At 43.0% G+C, this 17,720-nt stretch overlaps 1 protein-coding gene and 1 long non-coding RNA gene across 3 annotated transcripts in view; one reads left to right on the top strand and one right to left on the bottom strand.

Annotated features, from left to right (window-relative positions):
• Positions 1 to 17,720, top strand: part of LOC135897781 (uncharacterized) — a 245,561-nt gene that overhangs the window by 66,441 nt on the left and 161,400 nt on the right. The gene's annotated exons all lie outside the window — the stretch shown is intronic.
• On the bottom strand, positions 11,872 to 16,794 carry LOC135897777 (U-scoloptoxin(01)-Cw1a-like). Its single transcript, XM_065426486.1, has 4 exons — positions 16,695 to 16,794; positions 14,988 to 15,009; positions 14,380 to 14,417; positions 11,872 to 13,117 (listed from the first exon to the last, which is right to left on the bottom strand). Exons 2-4 carry the CDS (start codon positions 15,001 to 15,003, stop codon positions 12,701 to 12,703), a joined length of 471 nt encoding a protein of 156 aa, XP_065282558.1. The 5' UTR covers positions 15,004 to 15,009; positions 16,695 to 16,794; the 3' UTR covers positions 11,872 to 12,700.

Here is a 17,720-nt window from a genome sequence, read left to right as displayed (position 1 = left end):
AAATGTTCTTCACTGTACCTTCAATTATTACCAATTTATTCCATGCTCCGTTTCCTTATGAACTCGTTCAATTTGCTGCGCGGAAACAACACAAAGCAAAGGGCTTCAACAAAAAGGTGAAGCACTGCTGGAACCGCCGACACGGAACCGTAATTTGACCGTTCGTGAAACAATCATGCATATTTCATTTATCTTTATTTATTCACATGATAGTGCACACCTTTTTAGTCCAAGCAGGAAGGGCAAATTCATAGAAGGAATACAATGCATTTTACAAACAACAATGTATGTATGTTAAGATGCATACATGTAGATATAAAACACTTACAAATTCATGTACAGACCTGGCACCTCCAAAAGGATCACAATGCAAGTTACAAAAAATTCTCTATTAGAGGTTAAAAATATTGTTAAAGGCATTTTTAATGTTTCCACACGCGAAAAGCTCTTCATGGGGTGAATTACAGTCAGCTATTGTTTTCAGGAAAAATGGGAACTTGCGAGAATTTGTTTTTGCGAAATGAGGAGTTAAGCTATAGTTGTGTGTGTGTCGTGTTTTGCGGGTTAAAGCTGGCGTGACATATGATGTGGCCGGGATGCCGAGCTTTCCATGTAACAAGTAGAGCAAAACTTCTATTCTCGCTATTTTTCTTCTGGTACACAGAAGTTCTATTTGATTAATTTTCATAGGGAGAGATGGAGAGTCAGAATTCCTGTATTTGTTGTAGATGAATCGCACGGCGCACCTTTGAACCTTCTCAATCTGTGCAATGTCTTTTTTTCGTGCAAGGGTCCCACACCACGGCGGCGTACTCATGTTTTGGCGTAACAATAGATTAGTAAGCTAATTTCTTCACACTGACAGATGCTTCCCTTAAGTTGTGCCGTAAGAACCCAAGTTTTTTCATAGCAGATGAGGTTATAAAGCAAATTTGATCACTCCAAGTAAGTTGGTTGTTAATGATTATGCTTAAATATTTGTATTTTGGGACCTGATTCACAGATGTAGTGTTGAGGGTGTAGTTAAACGTGAGAGGCCTCTTCTCACTGGTGATGCTCATAAATACTGTTTTCTCAAAGATCAGTGACATCCCCGTTTGTCACACCAAGACAAAATATCATTCAAAGCACTATTCAGCAGGCTTTGGTCTAAAACAGAACGTATTTGTTTAAACAATATGCAATCATCGGCAAAAAGATTAATTTTGACGTTTTCATCAATAAAGGAGGCCAAGTCATTTATATACACCAAAAATACACCAAAAACAATAGAGGTCCCAGCACACTCCCCTGCGGAACACCTGATGTGACCTCAAGTGGAGGCGAGCAAAACCGTCGATTTCCGCATATTGTGATCTCTGCTTTAAATAAGCAGCAATCCATTTTGCGAATGGTGTCGGTACTCCAATTACTTTAAGCTTCAGAAGTAGCTTATCGCGTATCACGTGTATATATATATATATATATATATATATATATATATATATATATATATATATATATATATATATATATATATATATATATATATATATATATATATATATATATATATCACAGTGAAGTAGACGCGCGTATGAAGCGGTTTATTGACGTTTCGGCCGGGGTCCGGCCTTCATCAGAATGCATTGCATGGTGTCAGTACAGTTAATATACATGCGCTTATCAACCAAATGAAGATACGTTAACATGAAAAACGAATAAAATGGGCGAACAAAATACATCCGAATCGTTCAAAGGATAGCTGACACGTGTATAGACCGATGGCGATTGCAAACATATAATCTAAGATACACAGTATAAAAACGTACCGAAATGAATTGTAAGAACCAATCGCCACGTGACAACAAAACGTCGATATGCGCTCAATATGTGCTATGTTATCAAGCAAGCACAGACACAGAAAAAGGGGAATAGCGACGTACTAGTAGAAGGGACAAGTGACGGGCTACAAAGACAGGCAACTCAATTTTCCTACACATTCATTCATACCACACGCGACAGTATCAAAAACGAATAAAATGGGCGAACAAAATACATCCGAATCGTTCAAAGGATAGCTGACACGTGTATAGACCGATGGCGATTGCAAACATATAATCTAAGATACAAAGTATAAAAACGTACCGAAATGAATTGTAAGAACCAATCGTCACGTGACAACAAAACGTCGATATGCCCTCAATATGTGCTATGTTATCAAGCAAGCACAGACACAAAAAGGGGAATAGCAACGTACTAGTAGAAGAAGGGACAAGTGACGGGCTACAAAGACAGGCAACTCAATTTTCCTACACATTCATTCATACCACACGCGACAGTATCAAATTTATAGATAAGGAAGGATTCGCGGGCTTCTCTATCATAATTTGAGCGAAATCCAGATTCAAGCAACGTGACTTTCAGTTTATCAAATGAGTGGTCAGGAAGATGTACGTGCTTTGAGATGGGCAGGTTGGGCAACGTGTTAGCGTGGGATTTATGATTGTTAAAGCGGAATCTGAAAGGCCCTTCTGTTTGTCCGATGTACCGTTTTTTGCAGAGCGTACATTCAAGCATATATATTACGTTTTTTGTGTCACAATCAAAATCGCCTTTGATTTTTAAACAAAAGTTTGAAGACGTACTAGTAACCTGTTGCGATGTGGCCATGTAGGGACATACTTTACATCGCGGTTTTCGACAAGGATGGCATCCGATGGCATCAGGGCAGTCAGTCTTAGATGATGATGCTAGTATATCTCGAATATTTCTAGCTTTACGGTATACTGCTTTAGGCGGATCAGAGAATATGTTTTTGAGGCGTTCACTTTGCATTAGAATATTGTGGTGTTTCTTTAATACATGCGAAACATTTGAGACTGACGCAGTGTGGGTTAGGACAAGGTTTGCCTGGGGTGAGGGAGTCGGTTTTTTCTTAATGCAAAGAAGCGTCCTTCGGTCATGCACGTCTGCGCGTTTTATTGCATCGTCAATTAATTGTGGTGGGTAATTTTGTTTGGCTAAAGCGTTTTTTAGGGTACCACAATTCTTTTGAAACTCTGATTGCTCAGAACAAATTCTTTTAAAACGTAAGGCTTGGCTATAAGGAATGCTGGTCTTGCAATGTTTAACGTGACTGCTATCGAAGTGTAAATATTGACATCTATCTGTCGGCTTTTTGTATAAGGCAGTAGATAGTTTATCATTTAGCACTGAAACGCTGACGTCAAGGAAGTTAATAGTAGATGCAGAATATATATATATATATATATATATATACATATATATATATATATATATATATATATATATGTATATATATATATATATATATATATATATATATATATATATATATATATATATATATATATATATATATATATATATATACCAGAAAAAAAGCAGTTCTGGGTCCGGGTAAATATTCACAGTGAAGTAGACGCGCGTATGAAGCGGTTTATTGACGTTTCGGCCGGGGTCCGGCCTTCATCAGAATACATTGCATGGTGTCAGTGCAGTTAATATACATGCGCTTATCAACCAAATGAAGATACGTTAACATGAAAAACGAATAAAATGGGCGAACAAAATACATCCGAATCGTTCAAAGGATAGCTGACACGTGTATAGACCGATGGCGATTGCAAACATATAATCTAAGATACAAAGTATAAAAACGTACCGAAATGAATTGTAAGAACCAATCGCCACGTGACAACAAAACGTCGATATGCGCTCAATATGTGCTATGTTATCAAGCAAACACAGACACAGAAAAAGGGGAATAGCGACGTACTAGTAGAAGAAGGGACAAGTGACGGGCTACAAAGACAGGCAACTCAATTTTCCTACACATTCATTCATACCACACGCGACAGTATCAAACTTATAGATAAGGAAGGATTCGCGGGCTTCTCTATCATAATTTGAGCGAAATCCAGATTCAAGCAACGTGACTTTCAGTTTATCAAATGAGTGGTCAGGAAGATGTACGTGTTTTGAGATGGGCAGGTTGGGCAACGTGTTAGCGTGGGATTTATGATTGTTAAAGCGGAATCTGAAAGGCCCTTCTGTTTGTCCGATGTACCGTTGTTTGCAGAGCGTACATTCAAGCATATATATTACGTTTTTTGTGTCACAATCGAAATCGCCTTTGATTTTTAACTGGTACGTCTTCAAACTTTTGTTTAAAAATCAAAGGCGATTTCGATTGTGACACAAAAAGAGCATATATATATATATATATATATATATATATATATATATATATATATATATATATATATATATATATATATATATATATATATATATATATATATATATATATATATATGTATGCCTTACTGAAATAGAGATAGAATACGTCAACTTCTCCAGAATTATGTAATATGGCACTAAGGGCGTGAACATCTGTTGTTAATTATGCAACGGTTGAAAATACCTTCCTAAAACCATGCTGACATGGATTGAGCCAGGAATACCTTCCGATGAGGGATTTAGCCCTTAATTCGGGGCTTGAACTGTCTCTTCACATCCTACACATAAGTTTCAATAGCAGGTGGCACTCCTGTAGTTGACTGCTGTTAAACAACGGCTGGCCTCTTCTCGCTTACCTATTGAGAGTCTCTACGAGATACTTTGCTTCAAGATAGTACTGTCGACAAGCACGGCCATACTGATTTCTTGTTACCGTGCTCCTGAATGCCACATTTCATTTACGAATGAACATAATTCCTTCATGTCCGATCTAAGCTGCCACCTTCCTCTTGCTAATCTCGTCCTATAGGACGACTTGAACTTTCCAGATATTGACGGGGCAAACTGCGTCGCAACAGCCCACGCGTGCAAAGATTTCCTAGGAATAGTTCTCGTGTACATCCTTAGCCAAGTAGTTACCAGACCTACTCGCAGAAGTACCATCCCTGATTTAGTTCTTACTACCAAAAATGAACTAGTTATTCCTTTACAGTATGTTAAAGGTGTTAGCGAGCACAACATTTTGTTTTTTAACATAGCTATCGAGATCCCTACCCACCAGCCATCTACTAAAAACATTCAAGATTGCAATAAAGCAAACTTCCTGAAATTAACAGTCAACTTGAATTCTTCTTTGTAGACTTCCATCAATTAGCCTCTTCCAGAACAGTTGAGCAAAACTGATTACTCTATAAACACAAAATTTCTCCCTCTTATTGATACTGATGTTCCTCTGCTGCGTATTCGCGGGGATGCTGGCAGTCCCTGGTATTCGAAGTACCTTAAAAATGTCTTGAAAAAAAAAAAGCACGATCCGCAAAAATGGGGAAAATACGGTACGGCGGGAATACACAAGCTTGCTGAGGAAAAATAAACACAAATATTTCCACCAGGACTTGATGAGCATTCTGCGTGATAACCTTCGTAAATTCTGAAACTTGTTATCACTTAAACGTACTTCATGTCATAGTATCGCATTGATCAATTCGGATGGGTCTCCTGTCCCAGGGCATCACGTCCCGTTGTCATAAACTGTTATGTTTGCTAGGTTTTTGCTAATGAACCTACTACCAACATTTCTGCGTTCCGAGCTACTCATTATTCATAAATGCCGGCTGTTATTATAACTACTCAAGGAGTCTCCAATTTAGTCTATAACCTTAAACGTTCCAGTGCGCCAGGTCCACACGACATAACGGCTAAAGCCTTACAGGGTACTAAATCGCAATCTAGCCACTTCTTGCAATTGATTTTTACTCAATTCGTTGGCTCTTTCACTATTCCGAATGACTGGAAAATTAGCCGTGTTCTACCTTCACACCAATCCGATAGCCGTTCCAATCCATGTAATTACAGCCCTGGTTCCTTAACCTGCATACTTTGCAAACTTCTAGAGCATATATTGCGCTCCTGCAGTGTATCTCATTTAAACAAGCACTCATTTTCCTTTCCAAATGAACATGGATTTAGACGTGGCCACTCATGTGAAGCACGACTTTCGAATGCATCACAAACTTTCACTCCACTTTGAATTCCGTTTTCAAACCGATGTTATCTATCTTGACTTTGCGAAGGCATTCGATCGTGCCGCCCATCGTCATCTAATGGCAAAACCTGCTTGCCCAAATCTTGGCCCCCTTGTATTGTCGTGGATTGAGTGTTTTATCACAAACCGCTCACAACGCACTGTCATCGATAACCTCAAGTCGTCAAGTAGTCCAGTCTTGTCACCTGTACCACATTGCTCTCTGCTTAGACCTCTTCTGATTCTCATTTTTATCAATGACCAGCCTAACAGTCTTTTTCGTCAGTCCTGTTATTCGCTGATGACTATGTCCTGTATCCTCCCAGAATGACCAAGTAATACTCCAGGAAGACCTAAACAAAATAATAAATTGGTGCTCTCTTTGGCTCATGACCCTCAATGTTTCTAAATGTAAGTACACGTCTGTAACTCACAAGCGGCAAATCTTTAACCAACAGTACTCACTTAATGATACAGCCCTCACTCAAGTTGACTCTTACAGTTATTTTGGCGTTACAATCAGTAATCAACTTACGGGGTCAGCACACATAACTAATCTTATAAACTACTGTTCTAAACAACTTGGTCGCCTAAAAAGATCGATTTTTCTGTCTCCTGTTCCGGTATGCAAACTCGCCGAAAAAACGTTCTTTCGGATGAAACTTAAGTATGCCTCACTAATTTGGGATCCTCACCAGACTTACCTTATTAACTCGCTTGAAGCAGTGCAGAATCGCACCGCACGTTTTGTCACTTCAAACTATGACTGGCATACAAGTCGTATTAAATCATCCCTCAGCATCCCTAGTCTTCGAAGGAAGGCTTCACAAATTTTCTTTCCCAGAAACTGTATAGCTTCCCACCCCCCACCTCAGGAACACTATTCTACTTCCACCCAACCGCACTTCTCATCGTCTGTTCAACAACCTGAGTCTACAACGCTTGCACTGTACCTCTAATGCCTTCAACAAATCTTGCTTACCTACTGTTATTGAACTATGGAATGTGCTGGCCGAGGACACAGTAAATGAAAGTGATTCATATAAGTTTAGGCACCAATTTTTATGTAATCTAAACCCTTAGTCTGCCACCACTGCGCTGTTACTCTAACGTTTACCTTTTGTACTGCTCTGTTGTACTGCTGGTTGTGCTAGCAGTTGTACTGTTTCTTTTTCTTTAGTTTTTTGTCTCGCCCATCGTCTTCTAGCACGTATACTAAGTTTTGTTTACCATTGCATAATGATGATCATAGTGTTTATTGATACCTTTGCCCCCGTCCCCCCTTATGTAATACCCTGAAAGGGGTCTTTAAGGGACAATAAATGATGATGAGAGAAAATCGAAGTCTCGGTCAGACATATCGCGAAACTGGCACAGACCCACCCGCCACACATACCGATATCCTTTTCTGAGGAGCTACAGTAAAAAACGGCCTGGCCATCAACATTGTGAAGAGATTGTTGCGTTTCTTCATAAGAGGACATTGTAACTTGTCCCGCAGCGATGACAGCTGTAATGGTGATGTTCGCAATGCTAACCTGCACAATGCATCCGAGCGTCAGGTAGGGATCCCCCGTGACTGGAAGATCGGCTGCGCAATCATATGGTGTCGCGTAAGCATTGTCTCCTTTCATGAGCAAGGTGCCATTACTGCTTTGTCTTTCTTGGTGCACTTCTCTTTTCGCAGACAATGCCCTTAGCTCAGGCAGGGCACGCTCGTTTCGAACGTGTTTCCCGACTGTGGGCAGCCGTGATTTCTGTAGGCCGTGAGAAACTGAGTGCGCGCGGCAAACTTAGTTTCTAACTTTCAGTAAAGCCGCTACGCGCGGCTGGATTACTCTGTGGCGTGCATATACATATTCCGTTCATGATCACTCATCACTTCGTGGTAATAGAAACATTGCAAGCAAAATTTGCAGATTAAAAATAAAATTAATGCCCAGATGTTAGGCTCGGTAACAAGCTGGAATGCCTTCTTATAGTGGAAATTCTTGTTTATGATGTTTTCTGAAAAGAACAGACTTGTGCACTATCTTAATTTGATCCATATGGTATACGTAGTCGACTGTTAATTGGAGTGATGCGTAAATCGCACGAGACTAAGGTGTCGTCTCTTCGAGCTTTTCGTTCATTTGCTCGTTGTTTCAGCTTGTGGTTATTATTACAATAATAACCCTGCTTTTTGAATGTATAATTATATGGGATAAGAAATGGAGTCAATGTTTGACGGAGATCAGCGTCGCGGGGAAGCTGCAGTGACTCAGCTCCCAAAAAATTGCTACATCCTAATTATTCCTTCGCAAAATGCTTATGGATATTGTGGGTACTTAAAATGACTTTATATAATCCAATATGCGGGGCAAAGGTGATTTGTTCCAGCTTCTGCATAAGTGGATGGCGCCACGCAGGGTATGAGGATAAGGAAGGCAGTGTTGTATGTATTAGGATATAAAAATATTTCTTCGTGGCAGCAAAAAAAAAGAAAGAAAGAAAAAAACCAACTAGCGACGTCAGCGAACTATTCTAAGAACGTAGAAAGCCGCTGGTTTCACTTAATTCAAGGCAAATTTTTGCTCTAAACTCAGTAATCTGAATAGCTGTGCACATTTTCACATATTGTATAGATAACCAACACTACGTGGTAAAAATAGAGGTAAAATGCCATAAAATTGATAGCCTGCCCCAAGTGATGTGAGTATGATCTCTAAAGTAATGTTAGGCTGAGAAGTTTGCATCAATTAGCACAAAATTTCAGGAGGCGACGATAAGCAACTGCGGCGCCATGTGTTACGATTAGAAAACGTATATTAATGCTATACTGAGTAGCATGTTCATTTGAAGAGAGAGAGAGAGAAAGGCAGAGGAAAGGCAGGGAGTTTAACTAGAGATTACCTCCGGTTGGCTACCCTGTACCGAGGGAGGAACGACGGGATGCGATAGGTGAGAGAGAGAAAAAGAATAAGAAAATAAAAAAAATATAAACATATACACACACACACACGTACTCGGCAAAGACAAGAACTGTTTCTGTGGCCACTGTCACGCAGTCTGCGAAGGCGTTCCTAGTGTTACGCAGTGTCGCCATTCAATCCTATACGTCACACAGTTTGCAGTCACTATTTGTCACAAAGTCCCCTGTCTTTTAAGTAACGCAGCAGCGCCTTCATAGCGGATCGCGCTGATGTTCGCGTAGGCCAGTTTCCAAGGATGTTTTCCGTTATTGGGCGCTTGTCCAGTTGGTCTAGGGTGGCTGAGAGTACTGCTCTTTGCGGGTTGAAACGAGAGCACTGACAAAGAAGGTGAGCGATTGTTTCATTTCACCCGCGGAAGTCACAAAGTGGGCTGTTGGCCATTCCGATGAGAAAAGAGTACGCATTTGAAAATGCTACTCCTAGCCATAGATGGACTAGAAGGGTGCTACGTCGTGGAAGGTCGGGCGGACTACAGAGCTGTAAATTAGGGTCCAGGGTATGAAGGCGTGCACTTGTAAACTCGGATGAATTCCATTCAGCTAATGTCAGGTCACGCGCAAGTGCGGAAAGTTTTTTCGCTGCGTCGGCTTTCGAAAGAGGAATAGCAACGCAGTTGACGCCGTCATGGGCAGATCGGGCAGCTGCCTCCGCTCGATCATTGATTGCCATGCATGCCACAGTGACTAGGCAACCACCGATATATTATATCGCCTCCTTCGTCAACTATGCGATGGTGGACTTCTCTGATCTCTGCGACGAGCTGCACATGCAATCCATGGTGCAGTGCTGAGAGTACACTCTGTAGTTATTGGAATGCATTATGTAACCACGCAAACAACGGACGAAAAAGGAAACACACAGGATAAACGCTTGTCCTGTGTGTTTCCTTCTTCGTCCGTTGTCGTTTGCGTGGTTACATAATGCATTCCAATATCGACCACCAACTAGCCCTTCTATCCATGTTAAACCTGGTAAGTACACTCTGTAGGGCTGCCTTGGAATCACAGGAGATTGACCATGCGTGGGGTGGTTCCTCCTGAATGAAATGAAGAGCCGCACGCAGGGCTACCAGTTCAGCAGCTGTCATTGATGATACGTGTGATGTTTTTAGCTGTATTTTGACGAATCTTGTTGGTATCACTACAGCAGCAGCTGAACTTGCAGATCTGACTGTGCCATCGATGTAAACATGTACGCGGCCACTGTGCACCTCATGTAAAAGTCCTAATGTGGCCTGCTTCAGGGCAAACGAAGGCATGCTAGCTTTCTTCGTGATTCCTGGGATGGTGAGGCGTATTTCAGGTTTGTGAAGGCACCATAAAGGCGAGGATGGTATTGCTGCAGGCATGCAGTTCGATGACAACGAGGTACGACTAGTAACAATTATCCGACGGAAAGTTGTGTGTGGCTTTTCTGCGGGTAAATTTAGCTGAAGTAGGCTGATTAGCTCAAGTAGGCTAGGCGACTATGGTCGCTATAGCGTAAAGCAATTGAATTCTGACTTTATTCCAATCTCCTCACGTCAAATTTACGTAACCTGAGACAAAAGCATGAGCGATGACCCCCAAGGTTGTTTCAATAGCACCTTCAAAAGCTCTCCGCGCTTATAGATGACTTTTCTTTCGCTTCAAAGCCAATAGCATTGTCGACCGTAACGCCTTTTTCTTATATAATTGATTGACAAGAGACAAAGAGCGCGCAGAAGAGGGTTTCGGTGGTGCAAAGCTAGCGCAGTCAAAGTAGATGACCCCGTAACAAGAGCGTTGCCGGCTTCTCCGACTGGTCCGCTTCCCCTTGCTTAGCTTGCGGTGGCTCGGCGACGATTGCGGCGGCGTTCAAGGGGGCGTTAAAAATGCTGCCAAAACGCATGCTCACTGAAGAATATATAGCAGAGCGTTGTGGTATACGTGCCGAAAGGGCTTGGCAACGTTATTCTGCCACGCAAACTTTTCATTTTGCGCAAAGACCTAAATTCTCACTGGCAGCTCTGAGTGCACAGCGCCGGAACGTTCAGTGTACAGCCATCGTCTATTTCTTTCAGAACGGGGCAGTTTCCGGCTATTAAAAAGAAAGTCCAATATTGTTCTCGATATTAAATTACCTTTATTGCGTACACTTCACTTTGACGTGGTGAGCTTCCGTCATGTTGTGACGTAGCATGACAAAAAGGCGAGCTGGGCGTGGCCAGAAAACGTTTTCACCAGAGGCGTACAATCGGAAAGCATTGTTTTCTTTCGTTGGACCTAATCATGCGTAATCAGTGTAGACACGTTAATTTTGTGATGGGGAGTTTTCGTGGTTTTCGTGACGTCTCATGACAGGCAAGCAAAGTGGGCGTGGCCACAAAAATGTTTGGCCAATCGCGGAGAGCTAACGAAGAAAATGGCTAGAAACAGTTGGAAAGGTAGGAACAGATTGGTGGCAACGAGCGCCCTATTTGTCATCGCGAAGTAATGAAATGCAAGGGGATTTAAGGGGATGCAAGTAAATTGCCATCAGGGTCATCATAACATGACGCATGGCGATTAATTTAAGTAATCTATTGTCCATGGAAATTTTATTAAGATAAGTACTGCTACATATTTCTTATGGCTATTTACGGTAAACGGCGCCACTAACCTATAAAATGCGATAATGCGCACCATGAACAAAGCTACCATGTTTTGAGTGCAGGTTTATTCCCAGCCTTGGTGGCATTACCAAAATCGAGTCGGCTGAGTGCAGCAAATAAAAATAAAACTTTTCTTGCACCTGTTGGCTTTTAAGCAGCCAACCAGAACACGCACGTACATGCACGAAGACAGCCGAATCTGAAACTAGGTTCGCCCTCCTTTCGCTACACCCCAGCTGGTGTCCACGCATCCACCGAGTGACGTGCCTTCCGGACATGATTTTCACGAAACAGAGGCATTCTGAGCAAAACATTTTATGCAAGCAAAGTATACAGTACAGGTTCTTGCAATATGTGAGCAATGTACATTTGTTCCTCGTAGCCATGCAAGCGAGTAAGAGTACACCAGAAGACCAGACATTTCTCCAAGCAACCTCGCCGCTTAGGTTAGGATGATGAGAATGAAGCGAGCATGCAATGTAGCACATTTGCCATATGAGTATTTCCGTCACACGCAAAGCACCGCCGAGCCAAGCCTTTCACCAAAAGCGACAAAGGATTCCCCGGCAGCGGCTGTCCTTTCACCAAAGCAAAATAAATGGGTCTTGGTTAGCAAGAGAAGAAATGAGGTACGCAGAGCACAGATTGCGGCAGATCACGCGATATCATTTGCAAGCGAACTGACGTTGTCGACGAACTTTGCATGAATTAAAGAAATGTGCATGTGACTAAAGGAAAATGGTAAGAATCGCACTTATCGGGAGGCAAGAACAGGTGTACAAGAAAGAAAAATAGGGGAATGTCCGAGGTGACAATGTTAGGTTGCCGTGTTTCCGCCGGAGCTTATGTCCAAGCTTCAACCTGCTTGAAGTTTTCGCCCAAGTTGACACACGCTGATTCGCCTCGGTGAATGTCTTCCTTCCGTCGAAAGAATGAGAAAACGAGGCCGGGCTCCCGGGACGATTATGTCTGGCCGTCGCAGTCCGTCGTTGAAAAATGTTATTGCGGCGAGGATTAATAGCCCTTTTTGGCCCCATAGAAGCTGAACCCAGCTAATACTATAGCCCTACTACGTGTAAAGGCCCGGTGGGGGAGAGGAAACGGTGGTGCTGCTGGGTGCGAGCCTTGTTAGAAAGGCCTGCGGCCGGGTTGTTCCGCCCCTGCGCCACCGCCCGCTCTGAAGCCCGGTATGAGTGGAGCCGCCTTCTGCACGTCGGCCTCTGTGAGGAACGGCGCCGTCGGGTTGCCGATGTTGTCGTTCACGTAGAAGAAGTCGGGCGCATTGTTGCACGGAACGGCTTCCTCAGCAAAGGCGCACGTCAGGCTCAGCTGGTTGAACACGGTTTGGTTGCCGCAGAGGAAGCTGTACTGCTGCACCTCGGTGCTGCCGTCGTCTTTGGGCACCACGTTGCACACGTGGAAGATGAGGCAGGCGTTGTCGACATCGGCGAAGTAACCGTTCTTGGCCGGGCACTGGAACGAGGTCTTGACGCCGCCCAGCAGCAGTTCGGCGCCGTCAGGCAGCTCGTACGCTGCCCGTTTTGACTGCAACGGCAAAAATGCAAGAGGAAACAGAATCGCTGTACGGTGAAAAAGAAAATTGCCCTGCAGCACTGAGACTATGCTATAGTTAGCCGGTTAAAGCCGATCATTTAGCCCTCCTACAGCATGAACGCGCGGATATTTCCGCTGCTTCTTACTGCTTACTGCCCTGCAGTGATAATACCAAGAATGAGTATATGCTGTTGAACATAAAGACATTGCTGGCGTAAGCGGTAAATAGGTTTTTCTTTTCTTAGATAAAGCTGTAAAAAGGTATCATATTGATTACTGACTATCTGAGTTTGCAGTGTGGTTTTTCTTTATTGAAATCCAAGTAAATGATGAAGCTAGCGATGAAATATCAGCTGATGGTGAAGATATCCCCTCCCCCTTTTTATTAAATTCTACCGATGGCAGTGCAGGTTGCACAAAAGGCCAACAAACACTGGTATTGCCATGCAATAGCATTCTCGTAAAAGTGAAATGAAACTGGGAGGCAGGTTCCATCGCGCGCTGTTGTAATATGCGATTGCTTTAATGCGAACAGCATCCCTTCTGAAATTTCCGGAGGTTACATAAATACAATGACTGCAGCACCGTGCCCCATTAACTTTTTGCGATGTTGAACCACCGTAGTATCGACAACGTTGCGCAACTCCATAATGCTCGGGGCCACGTCATACTGAGCCGCTTCTAATCAACATGTCAGGTGGAGTGAAGAACCAACAGTACACGGTTCACTACTTGCGCCTCAAGGTTTTTTTGGATTGAGTGTATGGGTGGCATTATAATATAATAGAATTAGGTTGAATCAAATAGCTTTACTTTCTCCACTAGGACGAAGCAGCTGACAACACTCCCACATTGACAAGAATTCAAGCTTATAACACACAGAAGACAATTTTAAAGGCAGGAATAACGATCAAAACTAAGATATGACAAAGCTAAAGGATAAGAAAGAAAATGACAGGTAACATGAGTAAACGCTCATTCTTGTTAGTGGTAATTCTGTTGGCTGCCAAGTGTAATGCTATTCCTTCGAATGCGTAAGTACGCGAGAGTCTTGGGAAGGGGAAGTGGAGCGTTGTGCTGTCATTGCATGACTAAAGAGGTGGCACTTCTCTTTGTGCTAAGGCACTGGGAGCAATGACTGTTATAATACTCAGTGGGGATATTATTCTGTGTTTGGCTTTCCGTAATGAATGCTAACCACATGAACGTTATTTTTCCTGGGTGTATTAATTAAGGTACTCTACGTGACTTACCCTTGGCAGTGCCAGCGCAACGGTCATTACAGCAAAGGCTGAAAGAAAGACAAAGAGGGAGGGACTGAGACAAACCACAATAAGAGGCGAATAAATTTCAACGATGACTGAATACATGTGAGTAAACGTTGAACTTCCGGTTTTTCTAATCAATATTTTTTCGAGCACGCACTTCGCCCTAATATAACGTCCATAAAATTTTCTTGCAGAATCCAGGCGCCGGCTGCGTTCAGTATACTTGAAAATAGAATGCCATGTAAATATTTTTTCAGGAAGTGAACATTTTAACTTTAGAGCCCGTATTCATAAAATTTAAATCACGTATATGCCATCTGCGATTGGTTATCGCGTCGCTGATCGGCATTTTATCGCGCCGGTTGCTGTAATGAGAGGTGGCAGCGCGAACGCTAGCCATCGAGGAAACGCTACTAGGTGAGAGAAGTTTACTGTACAGGAGCATGGATACCTACAATGTATTAAATTAGGTTAATTAACTGAGAAATTAACATCTTCTTTTTTAGATACACAAGCGATAGAAGAAAGTAATCCCAGGTCTGCTTTATTACTCGGAAAATATTATTTCTTATAAGAAAATAGCAGTAACTTACCTAGTAGGAACTTCATTTTGTCCTATAATAAAAAAAGACCATAAAATTAGTATAGCACGAGCTTTAGAATTAATACTGTACATTCCAGCTGGCCTTTTAAGTTGCGATGTTTACGGTCCGGGATGAAGGCTCCGAATTATGTTTTACCTCAGAGGTTTCTCTAACACGAACCTAAATCTAACTACACAAGCGTTTTCGTCCGCTTTCGCTCTGTTAAACAGAGACAAAAATCGTTTCCGGTGCATTAAACACGCAATCTGGGCTGAGAAAATTGAAGCTGGTAACCCATCTGAGGGAAGCTTTCAATGATTGACGTTTAATCGTAAGTAATAGGGACAATAAATAAAGGTACGTTTGAAACAAGCGGCTTTTCGTAATCAGAAACTATAGTAACAGGGTCGCAAATGAACGACGGAAAGGCTACAGGGCCGTGCACAGACAATGTGGCCAGTTTTTTCTTACATATCGTGATAGTAAATAGTGCTGAATATTTTAAACTGCGCTTTCTCTCTCTCTCTTCTGTTTTTTTTCTTGCAAGCAATATCGGGTGAAGAAGAATAGCGGTTGGAATAGTGTTGGCACTTGACAGTGACGTATGTTCTCTACGTCGCTCTCTCCATAGCAATACATCGTCTCTGAGCGTTTCAAACGAAACAATAGTTCTTAAACACTGTGAGATAGAAGCGAAAAATTGTCACAATGTCACAATTTGGTGAATACCAGGTAATGCTGAGTAGTTGCGTCGTTATCGCCAGAAAAATACTACATGTACTAGTATTATGTTAGGGTCCTTTTCTTGCGATTCTATTAATTCTATTATTATTATTAATTAACCAATTATGGGCTATCCAGCGGGCCCGGGCAGCGGTGGAAAGGCTATGCCTCACCGCACACAATGCCCGGGTGGCCTGGGTGTTAAAGTGCTAAAGTGTGTTAAAGATACATAGCTAGTACATAGATAGTGTTAAAGATACATAGCTAGTAAAAATTAACCCGGAGCCTTTCATGTTCCCACCGCCTGTAATCTTAGGCGCTACTTTGAGATGAGTTGGAATACAATCACAAAAACTGTGGATGGACCTTGGTGATACGGAACACATAGAAACTGTGCGGTGCGTGTGCGTTGCACAATATTAACACATCTGTAACACACACCGATATTCGGTTCACTTAAAAAGACAATGACCATGTGGTTCTAAAGATCGGGCAAAGCACATTAGCTCACAATCGTAACAAAAGCCTCATTCGCCAAAGCTTGGAAGACGTGATTTCCGGAGCACTATACTTGAATTTCCAGCAGGATAACTTAGGAACGACAGTATGAAGCTGAAGACATTTGAAAAGACAAAAACGACGTTACGTGTGAAATAAATGACCACGGTACACAAATTTGACCACACATTTCGCTACGATCGAAGTGAACAGATACGGCAGTTACAGCAGGAGGCCACAACCCTTGAGCAACAGCGAGATTGCTCAGGGGTTTAAGGCGCGGAATTAAGCCCAGCACTTAGGCCAGAAACCCTTTAAAACTCCGCTACGCAACCTCACTGGCAAGTACGCGTAGAACAGCTCCAGCGCAGGGGCCGACTAAGGATCGGCGCGGGACACAAGAAACGCGCACTCGGGCACTCAGTGACACAGCCGTGCCTGCACAGCAGCGTAGTATGTGTATCCGAATGGAGCGGGCAGCAGATACGGACTCACCGCGCTGATCACTGCCGGTTGGGGAGCTGTGCTGTACGACTCCTGCCGCCTGCTGCGCTCGCCTTTAAGTAGCGCCGTGCCGTCGGCGAGAGTGCGGCCGAGAGAAAGTGCCGGCAGTGTTCGGCCGGGGGGTCGTGCATAAATTTGTTAAAAAAGAAGAGAAAACGAAACTGGACGAGACCGATGCATGACAAGCATCAGCGCGAATATGGCGAAGCCAATCATCCCTCTCGAAACGCCGCCATTTAAAGTGAGGCGAGGAGCGCGTGGCTCGCAGCAACGGGGCCGAGAGGAGGGGGAGCATCAGCGGTGCTTATGTTAGCAGGACACTCTCACTGCAGCCCAGCGAATGCTGCAGCCTGTAACCGGGCGACCCGACCGGGCGTGACCTTCCGGCGTCTGCGTACACACCTCAGAGGGACGTCTGCTGCTTCTGCTGCGGCATGAGCCGTGCGAAGCCCAGCGCTAGCCTACTGTAGTCGACTCCGGTTAATACGGACACTACAAGCAGCTGGAATTTCAAACCCGAAGGTAACGGCTTGCCGTGCAACTCCAGCGCGCAAGGCGCCTTCATTACGGTAATAGTTTCGGACAAGGTCTCTCACTAATTTAGGATGCCGCGGAATCGGTTCTAAAGCGTCATGGAGATCCGACCACAAATTAGCGGGCTGTCTTTTGCGGGACCTGAACATTCCGTGTTCGACTAGCATAAAAATATATCGTGAAGGATCACAGACGACCGTTCTAAGATTGACGTTAGCGGTTTTTACTTTTTTGTGAAGTGGCAGCGTTTGCCGTACTTTATTTGCTCAATTTACCAAAGCGATGGTTACAAGCTCCGCAAGCTACGCGAATTCGGAGCTAATCGATTCCTCGAGGAGTGCTTATCAGCAAAATAAATTTGCCTGTCAACGACCTCTAAGGGGCAAACTGTATTGACAGATGCTTCGTATTTAATTCAAGCAAGAATAATTAGATTAAATTTCTAAATTTGTTTCATCAGTCATCATTTTTCTTCTTAAAACG

Source organism: Dermacentor albipictus, chromosome 1, assembly GCF_038994185.2.
Source record: "Dermacentor albipictus isolate Rhodes 1998 colony chromosome 1, USDA_Dalb.pri_finalv2, whole genome shotgun sequence".
NCBI lineage: Eukaryota > Metazoa > Arthropoda > Arachnida > Ixodida > Ixodidae > Dermacentor > Dermacentor albipictus.
This window is presented reverse-complemented; position numbering and strand designations above follow the sequence as displayed.

What these genes read in the sequence shown, in the direction of transcription:
- LOC135897777 (XM_065426486.1), bottom strand. An exon ending in TTGCGCTGGCACTGCCAAGG is followed by an intron (nt 13,118 to 14,379) that starts GTAAGTCACGTA and finishes TTGCCGTTGCAG; the next exon opens with TCAAAACGGGCAGCGTACGA.